This window comes from Macrotis lagotis, chromosome 2, assembly GCF_037893015.1.
Source record: "Macrotis lagotis isolate mMagLag1 chromosome 2, bilby.v1.9.chrom.fasta, whole genome shotgun sequence".
Classification (NCBI taxonomy): domain Eukaryota; kingdom Metazoa; phylum Chordata; class Mammalia; order Peramelemorphia; family Peramelidae; genus Macrotis; species Macrotis lagotis.
The window spans coordinates 236603438-236626722 of record NC_133659.1 but is presented as its reverse complement, the minus strand read 5'-3'; the positions used below and the strand labels follow the sequence as shown (position 1 = coordinate 236626722).

The 23285-nt window shown below is 39.1% G+C and overlaps 1 protein-coding gene across 3 annotated transcripts in view; it reads left to right on the top strand.

Annotated features, from left to right (window-relative positions):
* FOXK2 (forkhead box K2) overlaps positions 1–23285 on the top strand; it is a 154132-nt gene that overhangs the window by 21665 nt on the left and 109182 nt on the right. The window contains exons 1-2 of one of the 3 annotated variants that reach the window (XM_074225208.1): positions 20198–21015; positions 22512–22699. The exons of 1 other annotated variant lie outside the window; for it this stretch is intronic. In XM_074225208.1, coding sequence (XP_074081309.1) covers positions 22626–22699 — 74 coding nt within the window. In that variant the 5' untranslated portion in view covers positions 20198–21015; positions 22512–22625. Of the gene's footprint in view, positions 1–20197; positions 22700–23285 lie in introns of those variants that run through there. One more of the 3 variants, XM_074225206.1, reaches the window with a different exon arrangement.

Here is a 23285-nt window from a genome sequence, read left to right as displayed (position 1 = left end):
TAACAGCCTCTTAGTCAAATATAACTGCAGTTATATAAGTCATTGAATCTTGTTTTAGGGTTTTTTTTTGTCAAATATATAATTGTGTTCCACATTTCATTCTTTTTTTTGTGAATACTTGATTTATTTTTTAAAATAAGTTTTCGTTGCATTGTCTGTTTCTTATATCACCATAGTTATCCAAAGTTTCCCAGGAAATCATCTCATAGGATAAATAGGATATTAAAGAGGGGAAAAAATAATCCAGCACAATTGATCAATTCATTGGAAAAGTTCAAAAATATGTGTAATGTGTAACATTTGTGGACTTCCCAACCCACAAGGGATAGATTAGGATTATCTTTTCATATCTCTTCTTTCAAATCTTGTTTGATTTTTATAAATGTTATATATTTTATTTCTGTGAATAATTTTTTCTATTTACATTGTGTAGTTAATGTGTACCTTGTTTTCTTGGCTATAATTTCTTCACTTTGCATCATTCACTTATATCTTTCTATACTTTTCTATATTCATTACACATATCATTTCTTATGGCACAGTAATCTTCTGTTACATTCCCAAATTGATAGATATTTATTTCCAGTTCTTAGTCATCACAAAAAGTTCTATTATGGGGCAGCTAGGTTCTGGCCTCAGACACTTAATTACCTAGCTGTGTGTTTTGCTTTGCAAAAAAACAAATATTTTGGAGTATATGGGAATATTTTCTTCTTTTTGGTCCCATACTTAAATTTATATCGTATATGAAATGCCTCCTTACTACCCTTTAGAGGGAAGGCACTAGATATGAATTGTAAGTAAAATGGTTTCTGGAATGTCAGGGATGATAATGAGCTGAAATGTATGAGAACAAGATACTTAACCCTTCTCATCAAAAGTAGAATTTTGGAGCAGCTAGGTGTCAATGGATAGAACACTGGCCCTGGAGTCAGGAGTACCTGAGTTCAAATCTGGCCTCAGTGTGACCTTGCAACCCCATTTGCCTTGCAAAAACCTTAAAAAAAAAGTAAGACTTTCTCAGGTTCTCAGGAGTTCAAATCTGGCCTTTTCTCTAGCTATATGATCCTGGGTAAATCACCAAATCTCTGTCTCTGTGTTCTCAACTATAAAATGCGGATAATTAATAGCACTTACCTTGCAGGGTTGTTGTGCAGATCAAATGAAAATATTTGGGAAATACTTAGCACTTTTGTTGTTGTTATTAAGTCATGTTCAATTCTTCCGCATTCAATGTGGAGTTTTCTTGGTAAAGACAGTAAAGTGGTTTGCTATTTTCTTCTCCAGTTCATTTTATAGATGAGAAACTGAGGCAAACAGGATTAAATGACTTGTCCAGGGTCACAGATTTAGCGTCTGAAGCCAATTTTGAATTCAGGAAGATAAGTCTTCCTGACTTCAAGGCTGACACTTCATCCACTTTACCACCCAGCTGCCTGTGTTTATTACAGTACTTGACAGTGGACATTAAATAAACCAGACTTCCTTCCTATTTTCTTCCTTTCTTTCTCTCTCTTTCTTCCTTCCTCCCTCCTTTCATCAGGACTGAACCTGGTCAAACTATAAGGATCACAGAATATGGAACAGATGCAGTCCCCAGTTCCTTAAGGTTTTATTCAATTTAATAAACATTTATTAAGCACCTGTTATGAGCCAAATACTGTGCTAAGCACTGGAGACACAAAAGTCTATCTTTGCCCTAAGGAGCTTAAGGAAGCAAAAGTCTATCGTTGACCTGAGGCGCTTACAGTTTAATGGAGTCTAAACAAAAAATAATCTAAACAAATATATCCTACAAGCCAGGTGCCCATAAACAGTAAATAATCAAAAGGGAAAAAAAGCGGAGGAATTAAGATATTTAGGGAAGGTTTACCATGGGTGAGATTTTAACTGGAACTCAAAGGAAGAAATGGAGTGTCTTATTTAGGGAAGCTAGGGGGACAGTGTCATTAGATTGAAAAGAACATGTCAGGGAGTGAGGCATAAAAGAAGACTGGAAAACTAAGAGGCGGCTAGAAGGCCTTTCAATACCAAACAGAAACTGGTGGAATTTGCTGAGGTAAGAGAGAGAAGAGAAGAGAAGAGAAGAGAAGAGAAGAGAAGAGAAGAGAAGAGACAGAGACAGGATCAGATCTATATTTTAAGTTTTATGCATGCATTGTACATAACAAGCAGATAGAAAAACAATTATTAGCCATTTGCTGTATGCCAGTAATGAGAGGAAACAACATAAAAGGGAGCTGGACACTGTCTGCAGGGGACCGGCACAGGTAAAAGGTGGAAAAGTAGTCCAGAGAGTTAAAGGCTGACTGATATGAAGCAAGCATGGCTGGTGCTGGAACTTTCTCAAATGGAGGTTTCTGGCAAGATGGACTTAATAAATGGCTGTTGAATAAGTGTTTGTATTATATGCTGGAGTGTCTACTAATTGTTTTGTTTATCTTTTTTTTCCCCTCCAACTGGATTGAAAATCCCTTGTGGACAGGGCCCAAGTGTTATTTTTCTCTTGGACTACAGAACTGATGACCAGTAAACCAAATTGTTCAAATAACAGATCTTGAGATACTGTGGGGTGATTTTCACAGCTTGGCCCCATCCTCATTGCCGCCTATAGTAAAAGGCATCCTAAAGATCAGAGCCAGGCCTAGAGAAGTTGATGGATTTGTGCCCCTCTTTAACAATCGCTAACTTTGACAGAATTTCATTTGGTTCATTAAGTAGATAATGAAGTTTCAGTAATTCTTCCCTTTTTCCATTTTAAGTTTTATGACTGTGTAAACCAGAGCAGGCCGGTGCTTTAAATGATTAATATATCCTTGTGCAAAGAGAATGCTGGCTATTTCCCTCAAACGCCTTTGATTCTAGAGGGAAAGGGGATGGTAAGGGTAGCACTGCCGTTCCCAGGAGTGCAGGGAGTCGGGTCGGGCCCGAAGGCCGGGGCGCTCCAGGAGGGCCGGCCCTTCACACCCCGTGACTGGGCGGCTGGCGGGACGAGTGCCGCTTCCTCCCGTTAGGCCCCGCGGCAGCTCCGGCGCCCTTTCCCGTGCCCGGGCCCTGGGACGCTCTGCCACCATCCGGCCGCCCGAAGGCCGCGGGCCGTTCCTCGGGGTGCAAGGTTCCGAGGAGAAAGAAGCCCGGTTCTGAGTCTTATGTCCCCTCTGTGACCTTGAGGGTCCGGCTTCGCGTTGAACGACCACAGTGGCTCCACCTAGGGCCATGGAGCTGGTCCTGCCCGCCCCGGTAGCGCCCTCCCTCCCGGGGCTTGGGGCCGGCCACTCTATCCCTGGCCAGGCCGGGCTCCGCATCCCGGAGTCCCCGCCCCGTACGGCCGCTCCGGGTTTTGCGCGTCTCTCGGAGACGAGCTCGTTCCGGGGCTTTACAACCGAACGTGGTGGCCGATGTTCCCTGCCATTGGCTCGTCGCCGATAGCCCCATCGCCGTGCTGCAAGCTCAGTGGCCGCAGCCGGCCGTCAGTCACCGGCCCGGGGGGGGGGGGCGGGGACGCAGGGCTGCCAAGCTGCGTTGAGCCCTTCACTTGGCTTCCCTCCCCCCTGCCTCCCCGCCGCCGCCTCCCCCTCCCCCCTCCCCTTCTCACTAGTTCTCCGGCTGAGCCTCCCCGGTCCCCCTCCCTCTCCCCTCCCCCCTCCCCCTCCCCTCGGTGCGTGCAGCCGCGGTGGCCGGCCGAGTCCGAGCGCCGGCGCCGCCTCCGCCCGCGGGCTCCGACCCAGGGGCCTCGAGGCTCCTCGCCGCGGCTCGCCGGGCTCCGGGCGGCCCCGCGGCTCCCTCCCGCCCTCCAGGCCCCGGGATGGCGGCGGCGATGCTCTCCGGCGCGGGCTCGGCCCCCCCGCCCGGGGCCGGCGGCGACGGCGACGGCGGCGGCGGCGGCGGCGGCTGCAGAGGGTCCCCGCCGGGGGGCTGGGCCGTGGCCCGCTTGGAGGGCCGCGAGTTCGAGTACCTGATGAAGAAGCGCTCCGTGACCATCGGGCGGAACTCGTCGCAGGGCTCGGTGGATGTGAGCATGGGCCACTCGAGCTTCATTTCCCGTCGCCACCTGGAGATCTTCACCCCGCCGGGCGGCGGCCCGACCCCCGCGGCCTCGGGCGCCGAGGAGCCGCGGCCCCAGCAGCCGCCGCCGCCGCCGCCGCCGCCGCCCGCCCAGCACGGCCCCTGCGCGGACCCCGGCCCCGGCGGAGACTTCTACCTGCGCTGCCTCGGCAAGAACGGCGTGTTCGTGGACGGCGTGTTCCAGAGGCGGGGGGCGCCCCCCGCTGCAGCTGCCGCGAGTGTGAGTAGCCCGGCCGCGGCTCCCCCGTCCCCCCTCGGCCCGCGGGCACGCGCCCTCGGGCCCGGCCGCAGCCTCGCTGCGGGGCTGCCCGGGCGGTGCCCCGGCCGGACGCCGGCTGAGCGCGGTGGGAGCTGGCCGCCCCGGCCGGGGGCCGCGCTCCGCCTCCAGCCTCGTCCTTGCCCGGAGGCGCGGCCGGCCCCCGAGCCGCCTGGGAGGGCGCCTTTGGAGCGGCTTGCGGGGTGCCCGCCGCATGCCCTGCCGTCTCGGGTGGATGGAGCGATTATTGTCGCTGAAGGGCCCCAGCGGCTCGCCATGATCATTTCTCATTTCCTTGGTGTGTAGGACGGGTCATGCTTCATACAGTGTCACCCAGGGCTGTTGCCTTTGGGCCGCAGCCTTGCTCTCTAGGCGGCTTTTCCAACATGCACATCCCGTTCCCATGTTTCTGGTATGTCAAGTTTAGCTCTCCGTGCTGTCAGGTGCTGTCCAGGGTGGTTTACTTTTTATTTTTATTTTTATTTGTTTTATTTTCTGTAATCCTGAGTACCGCTTTTACAGGCTCAACACTAAAATCAGCGGTAAACTTATTGTGGATGACTGATTCCTGTTAAATGGGGTAGTTTGGGGCATTACACCTCTTGATAGTTTTGTATCTTTATTCAATAAATATTTCATCTTCCTTGGAAGCCATGGAGAATCTTATAAGTGGAACTCTGTCATCACCAGAGGGAAACACGGTATTGTCTTAACGAGAACTGCTTAATATCGGTGAAACGTTTTTTTACAGCTTCATAGGACTAACCTCTCACTCAAAATTTTCTTGATAGCCTGTGTTAAGAAGCTTTTGAAACAAGTTCATGCCTTTAATCTCAGAATTTTTATAAAAGGTTGTTGGCATTGATTTAGACATTTCCAAGAATAGCTCATTTAAATTTTTGAATTATTGAAATACTTGATTTTTTTTAAGTGTCAAAAACCTCAGTCATGATAGTCAAGACCTTAGTTCTAAAAAGCAACTTTCTTGACACTTAATTTTTGTAGGTTAATATTTATTCGGTTGGAAAAAACGACTTGCTTTCTAGGAAATGTTAATTTTTCCCTAAAGGAATTATTTACAGAGCATTGTATTTGTAGATATTATTTAGATGCTGAATTATTTCTGCCTTATTTACTGAAAAAAAATCTTGATTACATGATTTTGCCCTCCCCCCTCCCCAGGTTACTAGTTAAGGACATTGTAGGCATGTACAAACAAAACAGTTGAAAATAAATGCTAAAGATTAGAATGTTCTTTTCAGTAATACATTTACCATTGTTCTGGTCTGCAAATAGATAATCTATTACTATGACAGTTTTTCAGTTATAAATAACTTTGCTCTCTGGGTTTTAAATTGTGATTTTTTTAAATAATTCTCTTGAATTTGTCATCTCACTCCAAAAATGTCATAGGAGAGAAAATGTTTATGTTGAATGGAATTCTAATAATGATTTATGTAATCATAAGAGAATCTTTTATTATATATTAAGTCTTAGTTGAAATGCTGTATTCAGCAAATAACCTTTATTTTCAAGCCTTTAAAATCTGCTAAAAACCTCCTAGCTGAAAGCAATTTTAAAGAGGTCTTTAGTAACCCTTTTTCTTACCAGAAATCATTATTCAGGGAGACATATTAGGTCATTTGCAATGCAGAAATAAAAGAATAATGCACAATTTAGTAAAGGGTCAGCTCCTGTTGGTCTCCATTTCTTTACATGTGATAATCCCTCATAAATAAAAAAATTAGTAAATTGTTATTGAAAAGAAACTTATTTACTCAAGAGATGAATCACACCAACTTTAATTATAAGATAGTAGCAGTTAAAGGACAAAAGATGAATTTAACTTTTGGATTTAATTTGATATTACATTCCTTTCAGAAATTAAAAGTTAGCCTAAATCAGCACACAGTTATTTGAGACAATTAGCAAAATTTTAATTATACTTAAATCATGTTTCAGATTTTTCTACTTGTGAGTAAGTGCTGAATTTGAGTACAAATAAGTAAATTTGAAGTATAGGAATTTTATTCAGATGCAGTTTAATTTAGAATATAAATTTAAATTTATAAAGAAAAACTCTCTATTCACACCATACTATACATACAAACATATGTATATAACACTTTTAGGATTAAAAATACACAAGTAGTTTAAGCCTCAAGCATTTTTTCTTCTATATTGTTTATAACTGAACATTAAATGCCATATTGACAGTTTTGGGGAGAGGGAGGGAGAACAGTATATTGCAAGATGACTATTTTAAGTAGGGTTCTAATAGTATTTGAACACAAATCAAGTTTTCTCTATTATGCCGATCCAGAATTGACATTAATGCAAGTGCAATGACTGGTAGACCAAAACGGGGATTGTGAAGGAATGGTTTAGTTAAAACTTTGGGGTATGTATTTTTTTTTTTGAGAGAGAGCAGGCTAGATGACTTTTCTAGACTCATATTTTAGAGATAGTCCATTTTGGATGGGAGTCATTTGGGGATATAACTGGTCCTTTGTACTTTGGGTAATATTTTTTAAAGGCCTCTTTGTAGTCAGAAAGTTTATGATTTAGATAGGAAACTTTTTGCAGATAGTTCCAAAATGATCTCCAGAATGGCTTGACCAGCTTACAGTTCATCAGCAGTGCATAAATGTATCTGTTTTCCCAGAGCAATTCCAATAATAATGGGTGTTTTAATTTGCATTTTTCTAATTTTAAGTGATTTAGAGCATTTTTTTCATGGAGCTATTGATAGACAAAAGATTTTTTCCTTTGAAAACTGCCTATTCGTGTCCTTTGATCATTTATCAATTGGGTAATGAGGCATATATTTGGATCAGTTTCTCTATATGTTAGAAATGAAACTTTTGTTAGAGAAACTTACGCAAAGGTTCCTCCCACCCATTTACTTGCTTCTCTTCTTATCTGAACTGTATTGGTTTTGTTACAATCTTTTAAATTTTATAATAATCAGTATTGTTCATTTTATCTTCCATGATCCTCTTCATCTCAACCGGTTATGAACTCTTTCCCTATCCACAAATCTCACAGGTAATTTCTTTATTCCTCTAATTTGTTTTTGATATTATCCTTTATATCTAAATCATATGTCCATTTGGAGCTTATTTTGTGGGAGATGATGGTCTATATTTTATTTCTGCCAGACTGCTTTCTAGTTTTGCCCCTAGTTTTTGTTGAATAATGAGTTCTTACCCCAATAGATGGGATCTTTGGGTAAATCAAACACTAAATGGGGAGGGTTTGGTTCCTAAACCTAAACTTTAGGGGGAAATTCCTCAAATAGAACTCTTTGTCTTTCTTCCCCAAACCCTCTCTGTCTTTGAACTTCACTGTTGATATTGAATATGTCCTCCATCCTTCCCACCTAGACTCGCAGCCCCCTGTTCCATCTTCTACTCCATCTTCCTCACTCTTACCAGACTTTTTTCCAAATCTTATAACTTTACAAAAATCATATGCTCCCTTCTCTACTTATTCAGCCACAAACCCAGATCAGGCTCTCATCACTTCTCTCCTGGACTATTGCAGTAGACATCCTCCATTTGGTTACCAAAGTGATATTTTAAAAATAAAAGTCTGACCATTTCATATTCTTCCTGTCTCCATTTCTCCAAAAAAACATCAGTAACTACCCATTATTTTTAGGATAGAGATCAAATATGTTTTTCCCCTTTACATTTCTCCATGATGCAGCACTTTTCTTACACTTTTATTCCCTTCCATGTATTCTATAATCTACTTCTCTCTTTTGTTCCTTGTACATGACATTTTTATATCTCTCTGTGCCTTTGAACTGCTTGTCTCTCTCACCTGTAATACTCTTCCCTCCTCACATCCAAATCTTTTTTCCTTCAAGATGTAGTTCAAATCATCCCTACTTTCCTAGGGTTTTCCGGTCCCTCTAGCTACTGATCACTTCCTAACTGAGATTATCTTCCATGCATTAGTTCCTTTAAGATAGAGGCTCTTTTTGTTTATTCAATACTTGTTTGATTGACTGATGACATGATTGCTGTTATTTTTACCATTTAGTTCTTTATTTTGCTTTTATCTTTTAAATAAATTTTTAGTTTATAGCTTATGTTTTTAAATTATGTACATTTGTTCCCATTCTCTCTCTCAAGGAGCTACTTCTTAGAATAAATAATTAAAAATAGAAGTAGTAAAAAAAATTTCCACCAAACCACCACAATAACAACTATGCCTTAAACTATGATCCTCTACCTTTGCAGGGAATGAGACCACAGAGGCATTTTCTTATTTCATTTCTTTAATGTCCACAGGCAGCCTGATATTTGGGATTAGTATTGCAGAGTAGTCAGGAACCTTCCCTTTCATTATCCTAACCTGCCAGTGGATAATCCTGCCATAGACTAGCACCACCAGCCATCCTGGTGGTGGGTCTTGAACATTATCTTTCCCCAACTCAATATCCATTGCCCATTTCCCATAAGGAGTTCAACACTTACTCTCACTTGGATACTGATTCCCCCTATTCTTACCTCCAATGAAACTATGCCAGAGACTCAATTCCCTTTGATCCTTGAACCCAGTAATCTCATGATTGAGGACCATCTGCCTTGCTAACTTTGCTTGCCAAGAACTAAGTACCACTTGGACTTTTTATATATCATAAAATAGAACACTTTTATGAGCTGTCTCACCCAGTTAAAATGTGAACTTGAAAACAGGGACTTGATTTTTCTTTGGGTCTCCAGCATTTAAGAAATTGCTTAATAAATTCTTCTCATCACATTCTGTTTTAGTCCAAGTTTGGTGATAATTTCAAAGCCTTCAGTTTTGAGTGTTTTAGTGTTATTTTTCTTTCCATTTACATAGTTAATCTATATATTGTTTTTCTCATTCTGCTTACTTCGGTTTGCATCAGTTTATACAAGTCTTTCCATGTTCTCAGTATTCATTATATTCATGGCACAATAACATTCCATTACTATTCTCCATCAACTTATGTAACATTTAATTTTAAATCTTTATAGATCAAGCTTGTTATATTCCCCTTTGGGGCTCTTAAATAAGTTTTTTGGGGGGGGAGGGGTTATCTTTATTGCCATTAGTTTGAATCCCTACCATCTATGTTCCTCTCAGTGGTTAGTATTTCACTTAACCACTTAACTTTGGGTAGCTTTTACAAAGGAATATATATTTTAAGAATATAGAACAAAATATAGTATAATCATTGCTCCCAGCATCTTTGGGGGGGCATAATCTGCCCTATTCCATATCATTTGAGAAGGGAGTAGACATAGTTTTGATCTTATTAAGTTTATGTCTAGAGGCAAAATAACTGCCAGATAAATCTACGTCTCAACTGTTACTGGGCTTCATTCCTGAAGCCATTTTTCCAATTAGTATATAACCTCTCATTTTCCAATTCTCTGCTATTTTTAGTTGCTTCAGTTGTTTGATTCTTTATGACTTATTTTTGGGGTTTTTGTGGCAAAAATACTGGGGTAGTTTACCATTTCCTTCTCTAGCTCATTTTACACATGAGGAAATCGAAGCAAACAGGGTTAAGTGATTTGCCCGGTGACACAACTCTTAAGTGTCTAAGGCCAGGTTTGAACTCGGGTTTATCTTCCTCCAGACCCAGTGCTCTATCCACTGTGCCACCTACTTGCTCTCATGAAAGAGTTTACTATGAATATTTTTTTCTATTTCTTTGATCTCTTTGGAGTGTAGAACTATTAGAGGTTTTGTTAAGTATAATAAAACAGTTTAATAGCTTTTGGGGAATTATGATTCCAAGTTGGTTTTGAAAATGGCTGCATCAGTTTATGTCTTCACTAACAGTATATTTAATATACTTCTCCTCTACAGCATGTCGTTTTCCTTTTGGCAACTTTGTGAAACATTGCCTCAGTTGTTTGCATTTCTCTGCATATTAGTGATTTAGAGCATTTTTCTTATGGCTATCAATACTTTGGATTTGTTCCTCTGAAAAATTGTTTATATTTTCTATTTATCAACTGGAGAATGCCTCATTCCTAAAATTTGATCCAATTTTCTTTCTTTTTTTTTCCAAGTATGATTTTGGTTTATTTATTTTATATTATTACAATAATTTTGTTTTAAGAGTAAATGTAACCCTTCCCCCCAAACAGATGAGAAACCTCAAGAATGGTGAGAGAGAAAGAGAAAAAAAAATGTACTTAAGATTATGTTCAGATTGTTCTGATATGTTCAGATGGCTCTGTTTCTGGGGTGAGTTGCCTTTTCCCAGAGAAGATGCTTCAATATTTTCCCCACAATTGTTATTACTAGCTCTACCTCTACTCTATTCCTACCCACTCTCATTTATTCTATTCTCTCTCCTTTCGTCCTGGCCCTGTCCAAAAGTGTGTTGTATCTGAGTATCCTCTCCCACAATCTTCCCTCTCTTCTGTCACCTATCCCCCCCCCCCCCTTCCTCTCTTCTCATTTTTCTCTAGGGTAAGATAGATTTCTATCCCCTATTGTGTATATTATTTCCTCTTTGAGCCATTTATGATGAGAATGAAGGCTTACTCATTCATCCTTGCCTTCCCCCCATTCCACTCCATTGAAAAAGCTTTTTTCTTGACTCTTATGTGAAATTTCTCAACTCCTTCCTCTCCTTTCTCTTCCTCCTAAGTACTTCCCTTTATCACCCATTGACTCCATCTTTTTACTGTATTATACTATTATATTCCGCTCCTTCCTGTGCCCTATCTATATATATGCTCCTTCTAACAAGCTCTTATAAATGACAAAGTTCATATGAGTTATCAATATCTTCTTCCCATGCAGGAATGCAAACAGTTCAATATCATTAAGTTCCTCATTGTTACTCCTTCTGGTCTACTCCCCCTCTGTGGTTCACCAGAGTCCTGTACTTGAAGATCAAACTTTCTGTTCAACTCTGGTCATTTTAATAGGAAAGTTTGAAAGTTCCCTGTTTCATTGAAAGTCCATCTTTTGCCCTGAAAAAGGCTGTTCAGTTGTAAACCCAGATCTTTTGCCTTATGGAATATCATTCCAATCCCTATGAGCCCTGAATGTAGATGCTGCCAGATCTTGTGTAATCCTGACTATGGAGCCACTGTAGTTGAATTGTTTGTTTCTGGAAGCTTTTAGAATTTTCTCTTTGACTTGGAAGTTTTGGAATTTGACTGTAATATTCCTGGAAGTTTTTCTTTTGGGATCTCTTTCAGGAGGTGACCGGTGAGTCCCCAATTTCTATTTTACCCTCTGCTTCGAGGATCTCAGGGTAACTTTGAAAAATGAAGTCTAGACTTTTCCTGGTCATGACTTTCAGGTAGTCCAGTCATTTTAAAATTATTTCTTCTGGATCTGTTTTTGAGGTTGGTTGTTTTTGCAATGAGATATTTAACATTTTCTTCTAATTTTTGGCTTTTTTTTTTTTTTGGAAATTTTATTTCTTCCTGATTTCTTGCAATTGATTTCAGCTTCCTTTAGTTCCATTCTGCATTTGAAATAGTTGTTTTCTTCAGAGTTTTTTTTTAATCTCCTTTTCCAGCTGGCCAATTCTGCTTTTTAAGGCATTTTTCTCCTCATTTGCCTTTTGTTTTGCTTTTTTTTCCCATTTGACCTAAACTGATTTTTAACATATTATTTTCTTCGGTTTTTTTGTATTTCTTTCACCGAGCTGCTGATTTGGTTTTCATGATTTTTCTGCATTGCTCTCATTTCTCCTCCCAATTTTTCCATCACCTCCCTTAATTGCTTTTCAAAGTCTTTTTTGAGCTCATCTATAGTCTGAGCCCATTTTCTATTTCTTTTTTTTTTAAGGTTTTTTCCAAGGCAAATGGGGTCAAGTGGCTTGCCCAAGGACACAACAGCTAGGTAATTATTAAGTGGCTGAGGCTGGATTTGAACTCAGGTACTCCTGACTACAGGGCAAGTGCTCTATCCTCTGTGCCACCTAGCCTCCCCCATTTTCTATTTCTCTTGGAGGTTTTGGATACAGAAACTTTGACTTTGTCATCATCTGAGTATGTGTTTTGATCTTCCATGGGATTAAAGTAATTTTCTAAGGTCAGATTCTTCTTTTTTTGTTATTTACTCATTTCCGCAGCCCAAGACTAATTTACAGCACTTCCAAGGCATTGGGGGTATTTTTTGGGACACCCCACTGGGACCTTTATTCCTCCAAGGTCTTATGTTCTCTTGCATCTGCTTTGATATATAGATGACCACAGGCACTTCCCTCTGCCCTGGAGCTGTAAGGAGGGTCCCTACTATTTTAGTATGGAAGGTCAAACTGCAACCTGGATCTGAGTGTGGGTAAACAGCAGAGTCCTTCTCCAGGGAGAGCAGAGAGAGATTTCTGCAGTCTCCCCCTGACCCCCTTTCCATTTGTGGGCTGTGCAGGCTGGTTTCTCCTGATTCTCTCTGCAGGTGCTATGGCTGGTGCTCCCAGTCCTGATGAAACAGACCTTTTCTGTGGAGCTTCTAAGTTATCTTGGACTGGGAAAATGTATCATTCAGTCTTTCTGTAGGTTCTGCCCCTCTAAATTTTGGGTAGAGCCATAATTTGATAACTTTTGGAGTTTTGAGGGGGAAGGAGTTGCTGGAAAATGATGCCTTTATGCTGCCATTTTGGCTCTGCCCCCCCCGCCCCAATTTTTTATGTATTTTAGGAATGAGACTATTAAAGAAACTTTCATGCAAAGAGGGTTTTTTACCTTTTTACCTACTTCTCTTCTAATTTTAGCTGCATTGGTATTGATTTTTCTTTGTGGAAAAACTTTACCTTTATGTAATCAAAGTTGTCCATTTTACCTCCTCTGATCCTGTGTATTTGATGATAAACTCTTTACCTAGCCATAGATCTTCTAGGTTCTTTTCATTTGTTTATGGTCTTATCCTTACTGTTTAACTAATATATCCAATTGAAATTTTTCTTGGTATATGATGTAAGAATTTGTTTGATACTTGTTTTCTATGATTGCTTTCCAGTTTTCGCAATAGTTTTGGTCAAGTGTGATTTTTTTCCCCCCTAATAGCTGGAATCTTTGGATTTAGCAAACTCTAGACTATGGTTATTGTTTGCTTCTTTGTGGTATGCCTTAGATCTACTCCCCAGCTTGATCATAAAGAGTCAGACATGACTGAAACAACTGAACAATCTGATCTATTTCCCTGATTAACCTGTTTCTTACTCAGTACCAAATTGTTTTTATAACTATGGCTTAGTTTGAGTTTTTTTTTTTGCTAAGCTCTCTTCCTTCCCATTTTTTTCCTTCATTAATTCTCCTGATGGTCTTATCCTTTTCTTCTTCCAGATGCATTTTGTTGTTATTTTTCCTTAACTATATAAAATAACCCTTTGGTAGTTTGATAGGTATGATATTTAATAAGTAAATTAAGTAGAATTATTATTTTATTATTGTTTTTGCTTCCCTGTGAACAATCAATAGTTCTCTAATTATTTAGATTGGTCTTTATTTGTGTAAGTAAAGCTTTGTAATTGAATTCATAAAGTTTCTGTATATATCTTGGCAGGTAAACTTCCAAGTAGTTTATACCATCTGGTTATTTTAAATGGAATTTAATAAATGTTTATTTCTTTCCCTCCCCGCTTTCTTACCTATTATAGTATTCAAAAAGAGTGTTGATCTATGTGAGTTTATTTTATGTCCTGCAACTCTGCTCAAGTTAATTGTTTCAATTAGTTTTTTTAATTGACTCTTTAGGGTTCTCTAAGTAATCTATCATATCATCTACAAAAAATGATTAAATTTGTTTCCTTTGTACCTTTGTTTATTTCCTCTTTCTTTTTCTTATCTTGAAAGAGTTAGCATTTTGGATACTCTAATGAAGGATAATAATGGCAATTAATATTGTTGCTTTACCCTTGATCTTTGTGGAAAGCCTTTCTAACTTATCCCTGTTTTACATAATGCCGCTTTAGGTAGATATTACTTTTCTTTTTTAAGGAGAGGTCCATTTTCCAATAGGAATTTTGTCAAAAGCTCTTTCTAAATGTCTAGATGCAGTCATATTATTTTTGTTACTAATATGTAGGTTATTTTTATGATTTTCTTAATATCGAATCAGAATTGTATTTCTTTATAAATCTAACCTGATCATAGTATATAATCTTTGTGATGTTGCTGAAATCTAAAATTTTTTCCCTAATAAGGATAATTAAAGATATTGGTCTGTATTCATTTTTGTCTCTCTTTTGGATCTAGGCATCATTTAGATATCAAGACCATATTTCTGCCAATGGAAGAATTTTTTCAGAAATTTTATATAGTAATGGAATTAATAGTATTTGCTTATAAATCTATCTGGTTCTGTGATTTATTTTTTCCTTGACAGTTCATTTATGGTTTTTTAGCAGTCCAATTAATTATTTTTATTCACTTTATTCTCTTGATTAGTTATTTTTGCTATGAGATATCTCACAAGTTCTTTTCTTTCTTTTTTTTGGCAAGGCAATGGGGTTAAGTGGCTTGCCCAAGGTCACACAGCTAGATAATTATTAATTGTTTGAGGCCAGGTTTGAACTCCTGTCTTCAGGGCCAGTGCTCTATCCGCAGTACCACCTAGCTACCCCAATGTCTCACATTTTCAACTGGTTTTTTTTCCCCCAGTCTTTTCACTTTGTTTTATTATTTCTGGCTGTTTCATGGAGTCTTTGACTTCCATTTGGCCATTTTTTTCAAAAAATTTTTGAGGGGGGGGGCAAGGCAATTGGGTTAAGTGGCTTGCCCATGGTCACAAAGCCAGGCAGTTATTAAGTGTCTGAGGCTGGGTTTGAACTCAAGTCCTCCCGACTCTAGGGCTGGTACTCTATCCACTGCACCACCTAGCTGCCCCTTTTTTATTTGTTATTTTCTTGAGTAAGAGTTTGTACCTCTTCTTCCAAGTGGTTAATTCTCTTTCTATATCTTCTGCTGTTCTCATTTCTTTTCTTATTTTTTCTTCTACCACTTTTGGATTTTGTATTTCTGTTAGGTCTTTTTAAAAACTCATTTAGGAATTCTGGTTGGATTTGTGCCCAATCTGTGTTTTATTTTGAAGCTTTGCTTGTGGATGTTTTGGGATCATCTTATTCATTGTTTATGTCACGTGACTTCCCTGTTACTCTAATAGCTCACTACTGTGGAACTAGCTTTTCTTTTTAGTTTTTTCCTCACTATTCAAAATCCTTTTTTTGACTTTGGACTTTATGTTAGGTCTGAGATCTGTAGCCTTTGGTGGGGAATGTTTATGTTGAGCTTCTCAACTCCTATATCCTTTTGCTTCTTTCAGTTAAGTCGGTGCATATAATATTGTAGAGCTCCCAAAATGATGTGATTCAGGTTAAAATCTGCTTACTGGGGGCGGCTAGGTGGCGCAGTGGATCAAGCACTGGCCTTGGAGTCAGAAGTACCTGGGTTCAAATCCAGCCTCAGACACTTAATAATTACCTAGCTGTGTGGCCTTGGGCAAGCCACTTAACCCCATTTGCCTTGCAAAAACCTAAAAAAAAACCCCAAAATCTGCTCTGTTAACTCTTCGAGTTCCTGAATGACATTTGGATTTGTGGGCTTGTCCCTGTTGAAAGTTTAGTAAACTGCTGCTAGACTCAGCCACTAGAAGGCTCTGCAGATTCAGAACTGCTAAATTGCAGAGTTCCCTTTGGTTTGGATTCCTACCCTATTCATTTCTATGTGGGTTTTATCCTGAGCTGTAAGTGGACTTCATCCTGAACTGGAGGCTAGAACTGAGTCCTTGTTCTCTTCCTGGGTTCCACTACCCAGTTATTGTTTTTGAACTTATTCTTTGTTTCAGCTTGGGCTGAAAGTTCAGGTCCCTACCTTATCCTCTCCTGGATTTGTGGCCCAGGCACAGAACAGTGGGTGACAGCTGCTAGATATCACCTGTTTCTGTTCCTGTTCCCTCTACTAGTTCACAGATCCCTTGATATTTCTTCCTGCCTGGTGGTTCCTGACATGGTGGGTGCTGGAATGCTCTCTATGTGATATGCTTCTGAACAGATCTCATCCAGAATGTCCATGAGCTTCTTTGTCTCCCTAACCTGATCTGGCATAGAAAAATTACTGAGATTTAAAAATAACAACAACAAACATCCTGATCAGAATTTAGTCTGATGTATTTTCTAGTTATCAGAGGGTATTTGGTAAGGTGTTTGTCTTGCCTTACTTAATCCAGGACTCAAGATTGCTTTGGTGCAGGCAGTTTTGCCTCCCTTGTGTTGTTAGAAAGTAATACACTGTTAGCCCTTTAATTTCCCAAGCTCTTTCTGGAAAGGAGTTGTTCTGATCACCCCTGGGGAAAGGCTTGGTGTCAGAGATAGGATATCTGACTCCATTAATTAGAGGAATGATGAGGTAAACCTCTTGCCCTGAGATAGGAGAACAGGGCCAATTTGCTAGTTGTCGGTGAGTGGGATTCCCAGAAGGAATGTAGTTAGGTAGAAATAGCTGCTTTATTCTTTAGGGAATCATAGAGTTCTCAGCCTACCAAAACTTGGTATCACTACTCATGTGTCCATATTGGCAATGAACCCATTCCCTACCTTGTACCATCCTCATATGACCATCAGCCTAGTTATTTATCTCAGTAAAGGTCAGATGATGTCTCTGTCAGATGATGAAATGCTCCATGAATAATTACATGTAGCAGAAGACATTCTTCCTTTGGTCTTGACACTAAATAGTAGAACTTTTGATTTTCCAGATATTTTCTCTCTTGGTCTCAAATCACTTAGCCAGACACATAGCCACTGCCCAGGAATCAGTGTAGATAAAGATCATTTCCAGTCTATCACTCAAATCTCTTTCAAGTGTCAGTCATGCAGTTTAAAGCTCAGCATACCAAGATAGCTTAATCGGATCACAGTACTACATGTTACATGATTAATGATTGAATTCCTATTAAGCATGCCCCCTTTTATAGTGAACATGGCTGTAAATGAATCGGGTAAAGCAGCCTTAGTCAGAGTCCAGGTTCTAATAGACAAAGGTCAAGTATGGGGGAAAAGTCAGGTTATTGGGGCTGAAATAGAAGGCCTTTGCCTCCTGTGGAGTTGAAGTCTGTTTGTGAAGGAAGCCAGATAAGTGTGATCAATGTAACAGTAGAGTATTGCCATAGCCTATCCATCTTATCAGAGGAACACCGACATGTAGAATCCCATGATCAGAAAGCAACAACTGGAAAGCATCCACAACTCTTCATTTTCCATATGAGAAAATTGAGGCCCAGGATCACATAGTAAGTGACAGAGCCAGGATTCAAACTCAGGTCTTAGGACTCAAATTTTAGAACTTCTTTCTCTGCATCACATCTTGCACTACCCTATTTATAACAGGAAAATGGATGAAGATTGATGGTATGACCCTATTTCATTTCTTTAGTCACAACTAAACCTCAGTAAGAGGTGAACAGGGGTAGAATTTTGTATCATTTTTCTTTTAAAATGGAATATAGCAGATGGCCTCTTTGACCACTTTTAGGGGAGTTAGAAATTCCAAAACCTTAATAGAACTTTGATCTGGCCATTCTTAGGAGAAAGAGCCAAGAGGAGGAGATTGCTAGATGGCCTGCTTTACTTCTTCTAGGGTTGTAGCCTGTTTAGGGGCGAATTCAAAAAAGGCAGACTTACATGTAACTGAGTAAATGGGGGCCCTTAATAGATCCATGTGGAAAGTGGGTTCTCTGAAACTTTAGAATTCATTAAATCTTTGAGTATTGGCAGGAAAATGAGTATAGGTATTGTTCTAGCATCATTTGAGGTCTTTCCAGTCCCCATTATGTCATTGATGTTGTATTGGGCTATGTTTTCAGGAAGAGAAGAATTTTTCCAATTGTTACCCACCAGATTATGGTAGCATGGTAGTATGAGAGAGAATCCTGATAGCCCTGGGGTGGGATGGTAAAGTTATGCTGGATTGTTTTCCACATAAAAGTGAATTCCTCCTAACTTTTAGCCACAAATTAGGGGGAAAAAAGATCATTTGGGACATAAGCAGCCCCATATCGTTTACTCAAGACTGGCCTACTTTTCTTCTACATTGATAGACTGCAGTTATGGGTGAGACAACTTTCTTGAGCTCCCAACATCCCACTTTGTGCTGCCAAGTACCATTTAATACATACAGTTGTTGTAAGTGGAGTTGGTATAAGCAAAGTACTCAGACCTCCTTACTCTCTATCACTAGGGAGGAATTAGCCTTTACAAAACCCCTTGTAGGATCTAGTACATGGTTTAGTATTAACTACACTGAAGGGCTTGGTTTAAAAAAAAATACTAAGAGTTTTCATTGGTCCTACATGCTTGCAGCAACCCCTGAGTACTATTTCCAAGAGCTTATGATTGTCCTTCCCTTGATGGTCTGCTCTCTATGGCCTCCCATGGAAACTGCAGTTCCCTGATGGAACCTTGCAAATAATTTTGTTTTTGTTTTTGCCAGGCAGTGGGGTTAAGTGACTTGCTCAAGGTCACACAGCTAGGTAATTATTAAGTGTTTGAGTTCAGATTTGAACTCAGGTCCTCCTGACTCCAGGGCCACAGCACTATCTAGCTGCTCTCTTTGCAAATAGTTTGATTGCTGATATTCAGGTGGGGTGGAGAATTTGGAAAATTCTTTAGATTTAGTTGAGGCTGAAGAATGTTTTCATCCCTGATACTGGAAATTACAGCAGTTTAACTAGTATCTAATATATCAGTCATTATCTGCTTATCAACTATTTCAGCATCCATAACCCAAACCCTGCTTTGGAATTCCATTTAATGTATCATGATGATATATAGGTGTTGTTGCTTCTTGTCTTTTTTTCCAGAGAACCTATTTGCACCGGCAGCCATTTGTGTCCTGCCGGCCATTGTTAACTGTTCCGATCTTGTGCTTTCATTTCTGTATCTATTTTGCCCATGCTTTTCAAAGCTTTATGCCACTGGGGAAGGAGAAGAGGGAGGGGTATATTTCACCTCAGAGGAGGGATCTAACTTCCTGCTGGTTTGGCTTGTTATAGGGTGTAGTAGACTATAGGGAGCATCCAGAGATAATCTATCAAAGAATTCTCTTTTAAGAATTTTACTACCTCTTTACAGACCATCATGAGGGAATCAACTTCAATAGGAGCTCATTTTTAGGGGGGGGCAGATAGGTACAGGTTATTTGGCTAAAAAAAGAACAAAAGACAATCTTCATCTCTGCTTCTAAGTGATTTAACTGGCTTTGCAAAAGTTTTCAGTGAATTTTTAAGCCAGTCAAACTTCAACTGGCAAGGATTTGGCAGCATTACATTACGTTACACTCCAAATAGCCATTGTTCCAATGACTCATTAGAATGTTTAAACTTTTCTGAACCTCTCAAGTTGTTTAGTGGTAAAAGCCTCACTCTGCTATGGAGGAGGAAGGGAAAGAAGGAGGCAGGATTAAGTTTGATGCTTTCTTCTTTTTCTTTTTTTAAAAAATTTATTTAAGGCAGTGGGGTTAAGTGACTTGCCCAAGGTCACATAGCTAGGTAATTATTAAGTGTCTAATTTGAACTCAGGTCCTCCTAACTCCAGGGCAGGTGCTCTATCCACTGCCCCCACCCAGCTGCCCCAGTTTGCAACTTTCTTAACATCATTGATTCCCAATCCTTATCTATTTTTCTGCTTCATTCTTCCTTTTTTCTCCCCTTATACTCTAATTTTAGCAGCATTTCACAAATTATCCAGCAGGGACCTCTGGGTCAAGGACCATATTTGTCTATAACCTGTCATTCCAGCTCCCATTTACATTCCCTTTTTAATTTACTCTGTTATTGTTGTGGTAGAACTGGGGAGGGGAAGTTTAACTCCTTACACCCTTATAATACCTATTGAATTGCTTTAAACAAGGAAGCAGAGGGGGGAAGGGGGGGAGAGAGAGAGAGAGAGAGAGAGAGAGAAGGGGAAATTTGACTTAACTTTGCCACCCAGTGGATTGCTTTGGGATTCAGCTTTTGGGTCCTTTGGATTAAAAACAGAATAAAAGCAGAGAACTACTAAAATCCCAGAGAATCTCCTTGTTGATGGCCTTTTGTCTTCTTGTTGGGGTTTATTTGTTTTTATCTTGAGGATATTTGAATATATTTTGCCTAAATAGATGGAATTCTCAGGCTCTGTGTGATCCATTGTACCTGAGAGTTGCTAAATTCATAAGCAAGCCCTCTATATTCAAGGCGAAATCCTTAAAAAAATAAGAACTACCTCATTATACACAGTTTGTTTCCATTTTCCTGGTGCTGGGCATCTAGGACCATTGATGATAAGAAGAGGTAATAATGGCCATGCCAATCTCTTTTTCTTCCATGTCACCCATTGGAACATGTAGAGGAGTACCCTCCCATTCCATTCCACATGGGGCAACTCTATTTCCATCATATTTCCTTCTGCTTCAATAAAGGAAACACCACAAACTTATCTTAATTCAATCCTGTTGAATAATGTCAAATATTTTGGACCAAATTTGATTTAGGCTAATCTGATGATTGAAGTTTTGGATTGGTATGAAATAAGATGCTAGTAGACCATCCAAGAAAAGAAGGTTATAAATTGTTAGCATGAGAAGCCTACACAAGGATACAATCTTGGTTCATGTATTCTTTTTCCCTTGTTACTATATGAAAACAAGTGTGACCAGCAAATCATATCAACTCACAGGACAAAAAGGCATCTTCAAGTGTGAAAGGTACTCTTTCCTTTTTTGCCTCACATGACCAGGAGCTTGTGTCAGCTGCTTGATTCTTAGTCTCCTGTTCCAACCAAGTCTCAGAGATAGCTTTCCTACCTTTCAGGGGAAAAAAAACAGCCCAGTCCACATGGCAGAGATACCAGTAGAAATTATACTTTTCACAGATTGAATCTATATTGATTAGTAGTATAATTCCAAGAAGTTGACACTTAGTTACCAAATAATTTTTCATCCCTTTATAATAGGAGAATGAGAACATTAAGAACATTTATATTGGTCACATTTATATTTCAGTTAGTGCTTAATGATTTTTTTTTTAATACTGTAGCTTTTACCTTTCTAATGTCTTAAAATTCAGACTGTGTTGTGGGTCTAGTAACAAAGTTGTTGATAGCAAAACTATCTTGTGGCAACCTTTCTTTCACATCAGCAGAGGTTATTATAGTACATATTTTAGCAGGTATCATGATTTCATACTTTAAAATGGCATTTACCTGCACATAATGCTACGCTAGACAAATAATAGCATTGCTTCTGATGATGGAAGAGAAACAAAGGTTTAAATTTCTGTTGGCATTAACATGATTTCATAATTTTGATTTAATTTATTTCCGGAATTAGGGTAGAAGTTTGGAAGACAAGGAAGGATTGAGCAGAAAAAGAGAAATAACCAGATGGACAAAAATTAAATAATTAGAAATGTATAGAATGAGACTATCTACTAACTTAGCAAATGATGGCAGAATAAATTTTAAAAAAAGTTCCAATGTTTGGTTTGATTTGGAATTATGTGGGAATATAGATGATCCTAACACAAGTTCCTTTACCATATTTTATTTTCTATCTTACTTAAGAGTTTGGTTTGGTGCTTTTACCTGACTGAAGGCACAATATACATTTATATTCCAATATTGTTACAAGGATCAGTCTCTAGTATAGGTAGTAACAAATCTTTATAAGGATTTCTTCTGGTTAGCCATTAATGATGGCCAGACCTGGATAAAGATCCAGCAAAAGAAACTGAGAAAGAGTAGTTAGACATAGGTAGATGATAAATCCAGATAAAGTGACATATAAACCTAGAAGTTTACTTAAAGAGTAAAATAAACCATAGATAACAGAGACTACTTCAAGTACAAAATTTTTTCTTTTCATATGGAGATAGGTTCATGTATATGCTGATTTTACTTGGCATTTGTTAAGTTCAAAGTTAAAAAATACAGGGAATAGCAATAAAATTAGATAACATTTAAAGAAACAGCCCTTGTGTTCTGTAGGTATTATTTGTTTAACAGATGTAAATTAAAGTTCTTTGTTAGATCCCCAAAGAAATCAAAGAAAGCAGAATATACTATAGTACTTTTTAATAGTAGCAGATAACTGAAAACTAAGGGGGGATCCTTATCAATTGGGGAATGGCTGAATAAATTATGGTATATGAATGTAATATAATACTATTTTGTTGTAAAAAGTGACTAACGTGTTGGTTTCAGAGAAATCTGAAGAGACTTTAAGAAACTATACAAAGTGCAGTGAGCAGAACAAGGAGACCAATTTATACAATTACAACATTGTAAAGGACAACTTTGAAAGATTTAAGAACTCTGATGAGTACAGTGACCAACCACTTTTCAAAGATGAAGCTTGCTACCTACCTCCTGACAGAGGTGATGGACTTAAGGTACAGAATTTATTTTGTTTGATTAGGTACTTTTGTTATGGTAATTTTTCCATTTGTGGATGATGGGAGGAGAAGGGGGTGGCTGGCAATAGTGTTGCCCTAAAGTAAATGAAAGGGAATCATTGAAAAAATTTTAAAAGAATGCATAGGGAGAACAGAATTGATATACAATTAAATAGGACAGATTTATATACTTAAAATGAAAAGGAAGCTATACTTAGCAGAGATCCATAGTTTTATATATAGCCCTCTTGTTCTGTTCTATTTAGCATTTGGAAATGCTAATTTTATTTGGTGTTTGTTAATTTTGGAATAAAAATAGAACATTTCAAAAAAAATGTAAGGTTCAGGGAATGAAATCCTAGTTGATTTAGCCTCTTTTATATAGGTTAGCAACCAAGGAAGCCACAATATTGACTCAAATCTTAGATCATTGGACCAATTGAACCTCAAGAACAGCTGCCTTGCCTCTTAAGGGGAAAAAAAAAACCCAGCCTGTTTGAGGCCCTCATGTGCTGTAGGAACCAGTTATTTTTACATTTTTCTGATTTTTTACATTTTTAATATTTTTAATTTTTATTTTAAT